Source organism: Marmota marmota, unplaced genomic scaffold (genome assembly GCF_001458135.2).
Source record: "Marmota marmota marmota unplaced genomic scaffold, marMar, whole genome shotgun sequence".
In the NCBI taxonomy this organism is placed as follows: Eukaryota; Metazoa; Chordata; class Mammalia; order Rodentia; family Sciuridae; genus Marmota; species Marmota marmota.
Window position 1 is genome coordinate 6116548 of NW_026000283.1, and position 16772 is coordinate 6133319.

The 16772-nt window shown below is 34.8% G+C and overlaps 1 protein-coding gene across 4 annotated transcripts in view; it reads left to right on the forward strand.

Annotated features, from left to right (window-relative positions):
* Positions 1-16772, forward strand: part of Tenm1 (teneurin transmembrane protein 1) — a 796988-nt gene that overhangs the window by 534829 nt on the left and 245387 nt on the right. For all 4 annotated transcript variants that reach the window (XM_015498499.2, XM_048797132.1, XM_048797133.1 and 1 more), the window contains one exon: positions 2610-2810. In XM_015498499.2, coding sequence (XP_015353985.1) covers positions 2610-2810 — 201 coding nt within the window. The remainder of the gene's footprint in view (positions 1-2609; positions 2811-16772) is intronic.

Sequence of the window (16772 nt, forward strand, 5' to 3'; positions counted from 1 at the left end):
GCTGGCAGCTGGAAGTTTGCTGGGGCCCCTTCGGCTGTGGCTCTCAACATCTCCCCCTCTCTGTTTAAACCACAAGCATGTGGCTTAGGGACTGTGCCTGCCTTAGGTTGTCCAATAGTACATATGGTCCTTACCCGTCATCAGATGAGCTGACCTCAAGGCGTCAGCCTCCTGTCTTAGGTTGGTACCATTGCAATTGGATCTTACCCGTCATTGACTACCGGTCCAGCATACAGCCACACCTGTGGATAGGTCTTTGTATCAGCGGGGAGGTGAGGTTCTTTGCCTCACCTCTGTTGGCCCCCAAATTTAACTGAACGACCATCACAAGCAGAAGGGAGGAAGATACACCAAGCCAATTGACGGCTCCTTTTCGAAAAATTGTACCACCGATGACACCATCAGCAAAAATACCCCAGCACTACCACAAGTCCCTGCACCAACAGATAATTCACAATGCATTACCAACAGGAGAGTTGGGACCTTTATTTGATATCCTAAAAGGTCCATCAGATCCAAATTCACCCTGAATGTTAACGCCTGAAGCAAGAAAGGCATTAAAAATCATTGAAACATATATGGAAAATATGCATTTGGATAGAATTGATATAAGTTTGCTGGGTCCCCTTCGGCTGTAGCTCTCAACACCTTGCCATGAAAATCATGTAACCTAATTATTTTAGACTCTTCTAATTTAAATTTTGTAAGCACTTGAAAAGGATTTAGCTTAAATTTACCTTCTCTGAGGTCACTAACCAAATTCTTAGTACAACCAAAATAGCAAGGAACAATGCTCAACAGATTTAATGATATACACATTTCAAAAACAATAGAAAAAAATATTTTACTTCAGACATGACTGAGCAGAAACCCACGGGCTGAACTGGGCCTGGAGATGGATTTTGTTTGTCTCACATATGCCATGTTGTTTTTTTGTTGTCCAATGTGACTGTAGACCCAATATCATTCATTGGAACAGATATAATCTTCAAACCCAAATTCTACTATTGCTAACAGGAGGTGAAAAGCTAAAGTCTTCCTTGTTTATAGACTAGAATGAGATTAAACCCTTTAGAATGTTTTTACCAAAATTTAAAAGTAGAGTAGTGTCATATAGAAATTGCTATTTCTGGCCACTCTTGACCACTATAAAATCTGATGACATTGAGCCCACATTGCAATATGATGGTAATCGACTAGAGCCAAGTAACAGCAGTTCCCTTTAACCTGGACATTTGGTTTCAGTTTGCTCCCAATACACCCTGTTTTCTTATATCCAGCCCATTTCATCCATGTTTGGCCCCTTTAGCTCCATGACTTTGTGCCTCTGATTTAAATGTAACTTATATGATGATTTACATAAATACAATAGAGCAGCCCTCTTAAGAAAATAACATACATTAAGTTAAATGTTATTTTGTTTATTAAGATTGTTGTACTTCAGTATAACAAAATGGACTCCTTCTAAAAAAGATCTATACTTCATACTTTCTCCCTTCAAATGATGAATCAAATTAGATGTGCCTTTGTGTGTTAATTTACTGATTAGCTCAGGTATTAAAGTATTGTGCTAATGACCTTGAGATCTTGGGTTAATTATAATGGCAATAACACTAATTATAATAGTGCTTAGTTAGACTTAGTCTGTTCCATGGCCACAAGTCACACAACTAAGCCAGTCTTTCAAATGCAAACAGTTTGTATCAGACAGTCTATTTCTATTTCTGCAAAAGTAATTCAAAACATGCATCTTCTTTATAATAGTTTGGTTCCATTTGTATACAAAGACTAGAAATTTGGAAATTAACCTTCCAATTTTGCTGTAAAAAGGTTACTTGGTTAAAAGCCCAAAACAATTTTCCCCAAGGCATGTACAGGAACCTACCTCCAGAATGGCTTATACTTTTGTTAAAATGTAGAAAATTTTCCAGAATCACAGAAACAGAGATAAATGGAATTGAGTCTGTTATATTCTCAGACACTAGAAACTACGTCACAGTGTCCTGATAGAAGGAGAAACCATAAAGAAAATAATTTTGGAATTAGGTTTAAAATGTCACATTTTAGTGCTTCTAAGGAATAAATGAGAGGTTAAAATAAATTGTTGTAAATTCTATTATTTCATACAAACAGCAGTCACCTTGCCTAATAACTTGAATAATCCAAACTTAATTTTTTTGTATGTGTTAACTCCTCTAGACACATCAAGTTAAAGTCATTTCTGGAGTTCTAATTCCAATTTCAGAAAAGATAAGGAATGACTTACCAGAAATTCTTGGGCCTTTGTTCAAAACAGGAATTCCTGTTGAAGGCCCAGAGTGGGGTCCACCCACCCATTTTTGTAGGGTTGCTACACACTATTCACAATTTCACATAGCATGTGTGATTTTCTTCTCCTAATTTTGGGTTGTAACCTCTATGATACTCCACCATATTTTTAAGTGTTAATAATCTTATGGTTTGAACACAGTGTTTGCATGAGTCATTTTATTGCCCAATTAAAGCAACATTAATGATATAATACTAGGAAATCAGTGTAAGTATCTCAGTTTCATTATCCTGTACCTGTTCCCTATTAACCTTACCTCTTCCCTTATTTGGACCTTCAGAGGACTGCTTAGATCCAATGTGTTCCAGCCATGGCATCTGTGTAAAAGGAGAATGTCACTGTTCAACTGGCTGGGGAGGAGTCAACTGTGAAACTCCACTTCCTATATGTCAAGAGCAGTGCTCAGGACATGGGACTTTTCTTCTGGACTCTGGAGTATGCAACTGTGATCCCAAGTGGACAGGATCTGACTGCTCAACAGGTACATTGGAGTTATTTCTTTTTCTTTCTTCTTCTGCTCCTAAGTTCTAAATGATCCTTTATCTAAGAGAGAGAACTATCTTAAAGTACTCTTTAAATTCTGATATGCCTTGATATATGATTTTTTAGTTTTATTATTCCTGAAATATATTGAGCTTTGTATAAGTATACATTCGTGAGTCATAAGATGCTTTCTGGTATGAGGTTTAGTATTTACTGCATTTCATTTACAACAGGATGCTACTGTTTGTTTTTTCATCTTGTTTTTCATTGTGGTAGGTCTGTGTCTTTAAATTTTTGTTCTTCTGTATTTTTCTCTGGTTATTTCGTTCATTCTCAAGTCTCCTACTATCAGTGCTATGCAGATTGTTTCAAAACTCTATCTCCCCAAACTTGAGAAATCAGGCATTTGCACTTTATGTCCCATCACCTGAAAACACAACTTAACCAAGAACTCCACTCCATTTTTTATACTGCCGTATTGCTTCACAATTCCTATTTCTATAACATTGCTTTCCTTTTGCCTTTCCCTGCCCCAACATTTTCCATACCTCTCCACTGTCTGCAGATAAACTTTAAGTATCTTAGCCTGTTGTCAAAAGTTCACCATAAACTATTCCAAATCTCTTGTGTCTAGCCTACACTCTACTTCTGCTTTCTGTATAAATTCCTTCTTCTGGGGCTGGGGTTGTGGCTCAGTGGCAGAGCAGTCACTTAGCACGTGCGAGGCCCAGGGTTTGGTCCTCAGCACCACATAAAAATAAATAAAATAAAATAAAGATATTGACAACTACAACTAAAAAGATTAAAAATGTTTTTTAAAAAATTAAAAAATTCCTCCTTCTGCCCAAATAATCTGTATGCACTCCTTACTCCCAAGACATCTTATTTTCACACTTGTTTTCCATGTCTTTTTCTCAGCATTGAATGTTATTATTGTTCCCCCTAGGAAAATCCACCAAGACCAATTACAATTTTAGTCATCCCATAAAACCGTTCCTGATCACGTCAAGGAGAATCCCTGAAATATATCCTATCTGTATTGCTAGAAAGCACAGGATACATTGTGATGTAGATATTTGTGCACATGGCTTGTTTTCCACCTGAATTATAAACACTGTAAAGAATGGGCCATTCTATATACAATTTTTCTTATCTCTGGATTTCATGCTCATTAAATGAGCAGAATTAATAAATGGTGATTTCTAAAAAGCCTCTGCCTATGAATTTTGTCAAGGATGTAAAATGCCATGCGATAAGAAGAAAAAAATTAGTATACTGTGGAACTCTGGTACCACTGAATTAGCTCATGATCTACAGTAAGGAAACAGCAGGAGAATATTCAAAGAAGTAATTCTAACATAACATTTTACCATAATTCTAACCAAACTTCACTAAAATTTTGTTGCCTCACATAGAAATAATATGAGAGATAATATAGCAATTTAAAACTTCAGGAAATTATCAAAATGTTAAGATAATCTAATAATAAAGAAATGCAAATCTTAAAAACCATTCATTTATATATCTAACAAATATACATATCCTTGTTACGTGCTTGGCATAGTGTTTGGTACCAGGGATGTAGTGGTAAATGAGATGGATGAGATTTTGCACAGATGATTTTTTATAGTCTAGTAGGAGAGACACATTGAACAAAATGTTACTGAACACCTTCCATCTTTCCATGTTTCAGATATAGTATTCCAGCCTAGAACTTCAGGTAAAATAATATTAATGTTAGCATTATTATTATTGTACACACAGTAGTCACTATTCTAAGTGTAATTTGTGCATGAATTCACTTTTAATTAAGTACAATAGTAATGCCCAATTTACAGATGAGAAAACTGAGGCACAGAGAGGTGAGTGAAATAACTTGCCCAAAGTTACCCATATAACAAGTATTAGAATCAGAATTTGGACTAAGGTATTTTGGCTTTACAGTCTATGCATTAACCACAATACTGTGTTGTCCTCTAGGAGTCCCTTATCTAATTAATCACATATAAAAACATCATTGTTGGGCCGTGTCCAGGGCCATGAGCCACAGAATCACGAACGAGGGAGGAGTAAGTTATTTCTGTGAGAAAAGACCTTATAGTCAGATAAGACATTGCAGAAGTCTTCACACTCAAATTAACTCTAGAAAGATGATTCATGTTTCTCAGATGGACAAGAGAGATAAGAACATTTTAAACAGAAGGAATAGCTTAACTAAAGAAACAATGTTAAGAATCTAAATGGAACACTTGAATATTTGCAAGCCATTGGGTTAGTTGCAACCTAGGAGTGAAGAAGGACATTAAACCTGTGAGAAAGCAGGGACCAGAATATAGAGAACTTGACAAAGTATGCTAAGACATTTACATTTCCTCTTGACACAACATGAGAACATTGAGTGCTTTAAAACACACTGCAGTTAAGATTGTCCAATCTAATTGCAACTGAAAAGACCAGTTGGAGATGAATGGTATAGGGAACTAAGAGGCAAGAACAATGTGGTTATTGGTGTAGTGCAAGAACATTATGGTGGGAATGGTCTGAACTGAAACTGCTGTTATGAGAAAGGTTAGGTGGAGATAAATCAGTGAATTTCCATGATAGATGGGAGGGGGATCCAGGTGACTGGGTAAAAGGAAGTACCAACAACTGAGAAAGAAAGAGTATATAGGCAGAAACCCTTGCTTGAGGCAAGTGGGCCAGGTAAGGTGCTAATTTATGGATATTAGAGGTATCCACAGAAGATCCAGAAAGATATGTCCAATGAGGGACTGATAGTCAAGAAAGAAATTTATAGAAGAATCCTGAGCTGGGAGCAAACATTTTTACATAGTTCAGATCATAGGCATGTGGCATGTCCTTGATTTTCCAGGGAGAATACAGAAAATGAGAATAAAGAGAGTCAGAATCCTGGAGAACACCAACGTGTGTTTATCACGATCATGTTCTTCACACTGAGTCAAACATTTACCTCTTTGTGACACTTAAGCATGTATTGATTGAATAGTGATGCCATGTCATATAATTGTTCCTTCAGACCATTCAAATTTCCTTCCTGATACCTCAAAATTGAGTAAATTTTCTGGTAAAGCACCACTTGACAGTTAAGTAAATTCAAATATTTATATTTCCAATGAATTAATATTAAGTTCAATGTATAGAGAGTTTTTTTTTCCCTTCTCACCCATACTCCCTAACATGCAAAGCCATGCACCAATTCTATTGGCAAAGAAAATCATAGAAGGAGAGAAAATGGCTAGGTGTGAACATTCTTCTCCAATCCCCCTCTTTCCTTCTTTCACATTTGGTACCCTAAACACCACCCTACTCTTCCCTCACTCCAAACAACCCTTAACTCACAAAAATGATGAAAGAAAATGGTATCTTCTATTTTAGTTCAGATATGTATTGTCTCCCAAAGGCTCATGTGATAAAGGTTTGTTCCCAGCCCACGGCACTATTGGAAGGTACTGGAACCTAAAAGAGTTAAGACTTAGTAGGAGGAAGTTAGGTCACTGAATACATGCCTTCAGAGGGGTACTGGTTTCTTCCTTCTCTCTCCTTTGCTTCCTGGTTGACATGAGGTGAGCAGTTTCCTCTGCCACACACTCCCATCATGAAGTACTCCCTCTTCACACACCCAAAAGCAACAGAGCCACAAACCATGATAGAAACCTCTGAAGCTGTGAGAAAAAATAAACCTTTCTTCCTTGTAGGTTGATTATCTCAGATATTTGTTATAATAACAGAGAGCTACACGGGCCCATAGAATATTGGATCTGGAAGGAAGTATAGAGATAATCTGGTTCAGTGCTCCTCAAGTATGGTGGTGTCTAGTCTACATGCCTCAGCATCCTTGAGAATTCTAAGGCACCAAAGAAAAGAGGTTAGGTGGTTTTCCTCAAGGCACATGAGAACTGTTTCACTAGCCTAACCTCTTCCTTTCATTTGGCAAATATTTATTGAGCCACTATTATATCTCCATCAGTATTTGAGGTAATATATAAATAAGAATAAAGCATAATAAATATGATTTAGGAAAGAAATGTGAAAAACATGAAAAATCTTGCACTAAGTGCTAAAAGAGAGAGATACAATGTACAAGGAGTGTTTAACATTATCTGAAAGTATATGAAGTGATCACAAAAAACTTTAGATTGTGAATGTCCATGTATGTCATGCATAAGAGTTTATGTGGTCCTCAGGATTATGAGAAGACCATAGGAGGAGTTTAAAGAGGGTGACCATTTAAAATCACCCTGGAAAGAGTTTGAAGAGAATAATAAAAAATAGTGGAAAATTTGATATAAAAGAATTTAAGTGCATGTGAAAAAGAAAGAACAGCTGTGATAGAGGTTAAAAAATAGGACTTGGTGACTCTATGGTTGTAAAGGGAGACAGGGACTTCAACTAACTCTGATGTCTACATTGAGAGATTACATGTATAACTAACACCACTGATTGAGACATGAAATGTCCATCTATTTAAAAAAAAATTCATTGAGCAACTACTTTGTGCCATGTCTTGTGCTCTTGGGATGCATCAGTAAGGAAAACAGATTTCTCCACTAGTGGAGCTTGCAGTCTGGCGGAGGGATAGCAAACAATGAAAAAGAAATATATGAGTATTTGAAACATGAGGGAACTGAATCATAGAGGTTAAATAACTGGTCTACCATCAAAGACCTGGCTAGTTACAAAGCTGTGAGTAAAAACCAGGTCTGCAGATTTCATGCTATGTCTAGCATTCTTTTCACCCTGCTATCTCCACTCCTGCCCATGGAAGACAGAAGTTAGACAAGGAGACAGAACTCAGGTGAGTAAATTAGCTTACTGAAAAAGGAGATGAAGGACCTCAAATACCAAGGGCATGAATGGCACATTTTTGTACAGAGATCCTGAACCAAAGCTGCATTCATCTATTCTGGGCCCAATAGAAAAGCTCACTGGAAACATCTTGCTCACAGAAGCAAAAGGGTGAATAGGTATGATCTCAAACTCAGCAGCCTCTCAGGCAAAAGGCTTCCTAATAAAACTACCAAATTGAAAAATAGGAAAAGGAAATGCCTTCCAAATCTCCAGTGTCATGGTAGGAATGGTCCTTCTGTGATTTTTAAGCTCCATAAAGGTTGTTCCCACAGAGCATATTTAACCATCTAGATGATCTCACTGTGCAGACTTTTAATTGAGTGCGCTCAGTACAGGAAGCAATTTAACATCTGATTCTTATAATGGATTGTGTCATTTCAAAGGTGGATATGCTCTTTGCCATTGATCATTTTCTTCCTCTAAGCACATGAAGCTTAGCTGTTAGCATGTTAACTGTGCTGCTCTGATACCAAGGGGACTTCAGTGAATGGTTTACTGATTATTTTCAGTCTGTTTTTCTAGGTATGAATATTGTTAGAAGCCCTAAACTGATACTTGATATAGACTTCTTAAACTGATAGTCTCGTGGTACTTCACAAAGGTTAACTCATTAGTCTTTAAAAATACCTCAAGAGGAATACAATAGAAGCTTGTTAGATCATGGTTTGGATTTGGATATACCACAGGTCAAATTGTGCTCCCTTAAAACATAACTCCTTGCTGTAAAAATCACAGTAATACATTTAGCCTTTTCTAAGTGTACTGGCCCTAACATCTGAGATCAGCATTGTAAAACATGTCTACTATATTTCTTTTGTAAAATCTGGCTTCTCCTGATCACATGTTCTTTGAGGAAGAGCATAAAATAAAACTTTACAATCCTCTCTCTTAATGAAACTTCCTATGAGACATTTCCTCTATTGTAGAAAATAACAGAAAAATTCATGATAAGTAAGCACTTACAAAAAGAAGACAAGTCTTGCTCTTTCTCCACCACAATATCTTCTTATTCTTGTGTGTCTTAGAAAATAATTAATCAGCTGCATATATAGCATTAGGCCCTGAGATGTTTGTAAACATACTATAGGTTATGAGAAAAATATCATACAAAGGACTATCATTATGTACCTCATCCAAAGAGTATTAGTTCTTGAAGATGTTAAAAGGGTCTCTTATAAAGATATTTGTTATTAAGCCATTCTATGACATGTATTTATCTTGTCCATCAGAGAGATAACACAGTATGTGTGTGCATGCACATGTGTGCATGCATGTATGCACATAACAGGAACTTTTAGTATCTCACTTAATTTTATTGAAACTTAGCTGCCTCATTTGTGAAATGGTGGATTAGCCAAAGGTCCTGGAGGTCTTTTTCAACATTGAGATCTATGATTCTTGTTCCTGTATATTAGACTATTGACACTGATTATTAATTTTTCACAGACACAGTCTATAAATTCCTTTAACCTCATAATGTTTATGGTGAGGAAATACTAATTGAAAATGTTTTTGTTCTCATTATAAGGATATTCACATTTTGATATATAGACCATATTGTTTGAGGATTTGCCTATGTATATGGAGATTCACATACATACAAATATAAATGTGTATATATATGTATGGGTGCATGTGTGTGTGTGTGTGTGTATATATATATATATATATATATATATATATATATATATATATCTTCATTATAACAATGTCTTATTATGTTTTTAAGTGTTCCCTAATGGATGGTGATATGCATTTACTAATAAAACAGATAATTAGAGGAGGAAGTTGTGAGAAGCTCATATAATTATTGTTGCTAGGGAAACTTTCCTTGATTATACAAGGGCCATATGCTTTAAAAACATTATTAGTTTTCTCCTGTATTTAAAGTGCCAATAATCAAAAGATTTTCATCTGACTGTATGTCTAGCACATGTAATGCATCACTTTCTCACAATTTCCAGAAATTGCTAATGCCCTTTAAACTGACTTGTGTCTACACAAGTATTATTTTCTTCCAAATACCACACTTATGGCAGGTTCATACATGCTATTTGATAAAGAGGCTTTGTTAAAAATGTAACGCAGGTTCTCTCTCTAGGAATGAGTGAGTACCATTCATTCATCATGCCACTAAAGGGTGTGCCCACTCAAATATAAAGTAACTAGAATTTGGCATCTTCAATAGAAAAGAAATCATTAATGTAACTAGAATTGGACCTCAGGATTTCAGGTACTTTTCCTTCTGTGTTCTGGAAACACACCCGTATTTCTTAGGAATAGGAGCTAAATTCTCAGGGAAAAAAACTCTCTTTTTATTACTGAGCAACAGTGTTAATATATCATAACACTACAGATTCCCTGGGATTAAAGAAAAGTTCAGATATAGACAACTCATCACTGAAACATGATAGGAGAGAGAGGGTTATAGTGCTTTTTTAGTGTAAAAAGATAAAAGGCTTATGACTTGCATATAGGCTTAATTATCTTTAACTTGATATGCAAGGTATAATAGCCTGTGCTCAAATTTATTTTAAAGTAATTATTTTTCTACTCAGTAAAGAATAAGATAAAATTTAAGGTGACTTTGATTTGATTGATTAAATAAAACAACCCTCTATTTGAAACATGGCAGCTATGCCATTAACACTAAAGTGAGGTCAAAACATTAACTCCAGTTTATTGAAGTAAATGAAGTTCATTGGTGACATTAGAAATGCAACCCAAAAGCATTCTTAAGAGAATTACAAGTTAAATTAAGTGTGTAAGACTGAATCCACAGAAATATCTTTGGGAGGTAGATATGAAATAGGAAAAAAAATCACACTATTATAATGATTTCCTAGCAACACATCCTACTCAGACATGGTTTGCCACCCCCAAGCCTTTTTTTGGCTCAAGTGAAAATAGAAATTGAACCCAAAAATATTCTCAGATTTTAAAATTTCTATTTTTTAAAACAGCTCATTTAATGGCCCTAACATTATATATATTGTGAGGTAATTTAAAGCACTTCAAATATCTTATATTTTCAAAAGAATGCTTTTACATTTTACTCTGAGACAATAAAAACCACATCTGTTATGCCATCATTAGCAGGCAGCAATGTAAAACTGCAGTGAAACTTTTGACAATTTGACAAGTTTGAAGTAAGAGGTAAATTTGCAGATGCTTCTCTGTAAATCTGAGCTAACTCTACTGACTATTTCAGGACATTAAAGCTTTAAATTTGCTTTTCAAACCAGGGACATATTTAAATAAGTTGGCAATTGTGAAGAAAAAAAAATCTAAGTAAATCTGAGTGTGAGGATGTGTGCTTATTTACGTGGTTAAAGTACAGTATAATAAGGAATGCATTTGGATAGACCAATAAGAACATCAAAGAAAAACATGCATGTGCTGTGTTTCACTATTAAATGTATTCCTCTCATTTACTCAAACTCTTATTCTGGAGTCCAGGTACATTAGCTATTTGCCATTTTTTAAATTAATATTTAGCTACATGAAGTGAAAATAGACTCAGAAAAGGATGAATCCAAAAGGTGTAATTTTCCCTGTGCATGAGATCCTGTGGAGAAAGTGGCCACCTGGATGCCTACTTTCACAGCTCACCAGGCTTTCATAGCAGTCTTGTAATGGCAGGAAGATGTAGAAACATTTCATTGTAGAGATGGTTAAGAGAGATAGTAGGAAACCAGGATTCAATTGTGCAAAATCAGTGACCAGGATTTAGGAATGAATCATAGTTAATTGTCTCAGTCCTGTGTGCCAAAATTAGTTGTTTGGAGCACCCTATATACCTCCCCAAAATAAGCTGGATGATATTATTTCTATAATTAAAATATACTGCATTTAACTGATAGTTTTAATTTTTCTCCAAATATTTATTGACCCATTTTCTTTACTTCATCATCATGGCCATAATCCAAGGTTGTTGATAGAATTGGGATTTTATATTGAACTCTAATGATACAAAATACCTACAAGACTGATTCAGATAATTGGTTTATGTACATATTCCTTTGAATTATAAGATAGAAGGACAAGAAGAATAGGAATAACAGAGATTAATTCTTTAGTAAAGAAAGAGGCCAATAGTTTTCACTTAGAAACCTAATAAAGTTGAGTCCATAAAGACTATAAATGGATGGTTGAGTGTATTGTAAAGAAATTGACTTTGGGGCTGGGATTGTGGCTCAGTGGTAGAGCGCTCGCCTAGCGTGGGCAGGACCCAGGTTCGATCCTCAGCACCACATAAAAAAAATTAAAGGCATTGTGTTGTGTCCATCTACACCTAAAAAATAAATATTTTTTTAAAAAAAGAAAAAGAAATTGACTTTTGCTCTTGCTACCAAGTCTCCAGTAACCTAGCAAAAAGGTTTTTCTTAATGTCAAATGCTTATGAGGTGTAAGTAAGGTAGATAATAGTTTTTTCATCTTACAGGTGAAAAAAACAAATTCACATGATTGGCAAAGCAAATTACTTTTTCCTGTATGCTTTAGAGTTGAGGCAGAGCTATTCACACCCCAATGTCCTTTCTTAAAGTTCAGTGTACATTAATTTTTTATCCTGTTCAGGATTTACTGAGTTTCTTGAATCTAAGGACCCATGACTTTCATGAATTATGGAAAATTTTCAGTCATTGTCTTTGTGAATCTTTATTGTCCTGCATTTGTTGTGATCTGTTTTTAGAAGTCCCCTTTGTCTCATCTAGCCTCCAACTCTTTTACTTCTTTTTTTTTTCATTTCTTTCCTTTTCTAAGTCACCTTGTAGATAATTTCTTCATATTGGTCTTCAAGCTCACTAAACCTCTCTTTGGCTATATTAAAGCTTCCATTAAATTCTTAATTTCAGTAATTTTTGGTTTTAAAATATATGTTTTGCCTTTTTTTCAAGTATGCCTCATTATTTTAGGATAATTCTTAGCTCTTTAATCCTGTTTTTGGTTATTTTTCTCTAAAATATAGTAAATATGACTATTTTATTTACTGTATCTGGTAAATTATAACATAGAAGTTTTTGTGGGTCTGAGTTTATTGCTTGTTGTTTCTCTCAATCAACCCTTGTATATGAATTGCTTTTTTGTTTTTAATTGTGAGCCTAAATGTACCGAAATTCTTTCTTTGTCATATGTTAACAAAGTATTCCTTTGGTGAGGATTTACATTTGTTTATGTCAAAAACTTGCCTGCAATATAGGATTTTGGTAAACTTTAAATATCTCACTTTACAGTTAGCTTTTCATTAGGGGGTTGCAAACATAGCATACATTCAGACCCAAACCCACATTGAACTTGGCTAGTGGCCATTAAGTTTTAGAATAGGTTTGTTATTTAACATCCTCATAGACCCAAGGCTGAAGTGGACCATTTTCTTCTAGTCTGACTGTACATTGAACTTTTTCTTCTAGATTGATTCCCACATTTGGTACCTACTCTGGACCCTCATCAAAACTCTAGGTCACCCAGATAAGCAGATGGCCCCCAACTGTCCTGATAAGTCTTTGATTCACCGTGGAGTCTTAGACACATTGACCACTGTAGGTCTCAATTTACACATGTGCAAATTGTGCTTTGAAGCTAAATTCACATTTCGATTTATTTTTAGTAATTAGCATTTTTCCACTCTAAGAAGAGAACTATTTTTGTTAAGTTCCAATTATATCAAAAGTTTATTCTAATGAGGTATAGGTAAACATTAAACAATACCAGAAGATGTCACTCTGCTAGCAAAACAGTTCTGTTAGTGTGCAATCGAAGAACATTTTGAAAAGTATTTTTCAAAAGATAATTTGGAAACCATAGCGTTCAAAAGCAGTAGGGTTAACAATGGAGTCAAGAGTAGGAAGTTTCAACAATCAGAGCAAGCCACCCAACACTTCTTTGCTAGGTTCATTCATTTTTAAGATTGAATTCTGCATGTCAAGTAATATGACTTCAGGCACTCTATTGCCTATTTTATTTTCCAACAGTCTTCCTTTTGTTTATTTCTTCTTTAATAGACTCATTGGAATAATTGTAGAATGTTGACACTAGATGAGATTTTAGACACCACCTAATTCTGCATCCTACTTTTATAGATTAAGAAACAGTCCTCAGATTGTTAAATAACTATGTATGGTCACTAGGTACATTGTTAATATGACAAGTCTCATGATATTTGGTTTAGACATTTTGACCAATATACCATTCAGAGAAATTTATTAAAATTCAACATATGTTACCTTTCCATTGTAAACACTTCCACTGAATATCTAGAAATTTGGCAATGAACATATGCAGGGAAAGATCTCAGGATCTTTTTCTTAACACTCAGAATGTTATGAAAATTGTCAGATATTCAGCATAGAAAAATTCAGACAGAAATGAATTCAAATCTCAGCTGTGCTTTTATGTTACTGTGTGACCTTCAGTATGTTATTTGGCTTATCTGAGCTTCTCCTGTAGAATGGGGAAATTATTCATATTTTCTAAGGTAGTTGCAAGGGTTAAATAACATAATGTATGAACATCAGCCAGTATAGTGCTATTCCCATAGTAGGCACTAAATTATAATAAAAAATGGTAGCTATTATTGTCATTATATTTCAATTCTCATTGTAAAGACACATTTCAAAGACAAATCTTTTGTAAGTAGGAGATAAATTAGTAGCTGTCTCAAAGAAATTCATTTTCAGACATTGTAAAGCTGAATTAATTTAAAGGAGTATGAAAATTCTTTCTATTCCACAGTCATTACATTCTTTTGTCCCTACCCAAAGGGTGTTGTTTCCTGTGTTTGTAGAACACAGATAGATGTATTATTGAAAATCTGGTTATAAAGTAGTTGTTCTCTTTTTCCATTGCCTTTACTTCGAGCTCTGCTATTCGTTACAAAATCACATTCAAGGAAAATTTATATTCCTTGTGTGTCAGCTAAGATTAGAGTTCAGTGACAGGAGTTACCCACCCCCCCCCAAGGAAAAAAAAAGAGTGGCTTAAATAAGAAACAAATGTGATTTTCTCTCAGACAACAGATATTTAGAAGTAGGCAGTACAGAGCTTATCTGTAACTCCATGAAGAAAGCTTCTTTCAGTTCACCACTGTACTATCCCTAAAATGGGGCCCTTGTCCTAATAGTTCACATTGTTAGTCAGTGCTCCAGCTATCATGACATCCTCATTTTAAGAATGAAGCAACGGGGAAGGGATTATTTTTCTACCCTCTGTAAAGAGGACTTCACTGAAGCTACTGCTAAAAACATGCACTTATAGCTCATTGACCAATAACTTGGTCATGTCAATGCACCTAATTCCAAAGAAAGCTGGAAAATGTAATATTTAAGGAAGCCATATGCACAGTTAATTAACATGTAATTTCAACATAGATTTCTAGCTCCCTCCCTACCAACACAAAAGGACATGATCAGTTATGTAAATCATTGCTCTCCAGACAGAGATGAATGGGGATAAAACTTATTTGCAATGAAATCAGTAAGACACTTGCCTGCAAACCTCTTCAATATTTACTCAAAGTTAATTAACATATCTCTTAATTAATTTTATGTTGAACACAGGCTTAAATGATATCTTAGATTGGATTAAACAAAATATGTAATTAAAATTAATTTCACTTGTTTTGTTTTTTACTCTTTAATATGGCTACTAGAGAATTTTAAATATAAAATATATGTGGTTCATATTGACGTTTATGTTGCCCTTCATTTGACAGCACTGCTTTAACATGTGCCAGTACTAAGCTTACCCTGAAAAATACAACCAAATTAAACCAATTATTTTCAAATGCCACACAAAGTCAGTTAAATGTGGAGACTGTCCACGAAAAATAATGATTTGATTTTTAATATAATTATGCATCAATCTTCTTTGGCAATAATAAGACATCAAGGGCCCCCATTACTAAATCTACTTCTAGTTTGACAATAAAATTGTATCAGTGAAGTATATAAGAATTCTTATATTTACATTTCTTAAGGCAGGAGAAGCATCAATTCAATGAGAGAGTTTTGCACAAGATGATAAAGAGTACAAATGTGTAATAATAATAGCATAATTAAATCCTTATCATTAGTTTACTTCTTATATAAAACAGACCAGAAAAAACTTGTCTTTCAACTTCTCAAGATGGAAATCAACATATGCTTTAGATTAAACATATATTAATAATAGGTAATATATTAAACATATATTAGTAATAGGTCTATAACTTGAATGGAATAAACTGAGTTAGACACAACCTGGGTTCACCCAGACAGAAGACACGTAGAGATAATAACAGTAAACAAACTGACAAGGATTAGACCTCATCATTCAGGGTTTTCCTTGGATGATTCACAGGCCAAGAAATCTTCCTCCAATGTTTTATTTAGCTGGAACTTTACAAAAATCAAGTGTGTTCTATAAGAAGAAATTACTAGAATATAGAGGCAGCATGGGATCACCAAGTTGTCAGCTGACATCTGAGCTGCCATGGCCTCATTCTCCAAATTCATATCTTGTAACTGCCATAGTGCCTGGCCTATTTATGGAATAAAACAACCAAATTCAGATCTTCTCACAAGGTTATATTAAAGGTGAGTTTTCACTTCGCAAAAAAAGCTTTTCATCAATAGACTTGACTATGAAAAAGCCACATATCTTCTTCTATTTTTTTTTTTAAATTTTTGCAGGTCAGCACATTAACCTTACCAGAATTTTTTTCTGTTTTTTTTTTTTTTTTGCTACATTCCTATCAAGCCAGCTACTGAGACAATAAGACAGAGAATGAACATATTCATTTAAACTATTATCAGTCCATCCATAATGAACCCATGTCCCTAATGTGAGACATATGAAGGCAGGGTTGAAATGGTTTCTGAGAGTCAATGGATTCCCAATAGAGTGTGAAAACCTCTCACTCCATCTCAACCTTTCAGACCTCTTACATCATTGCTCAAATCACAAATGCAGACAAGCTCTGGAACTACTATACCAGAGGTTAAAATAGTAAAGAAATTGTTATTTTCTTCTTTTCTCAGGATATCCATCTTAAAGATGTTAGTTGGAAAGGAGACTGTAACCCTAGTCAATAATCTTATACAGCAAACACAAT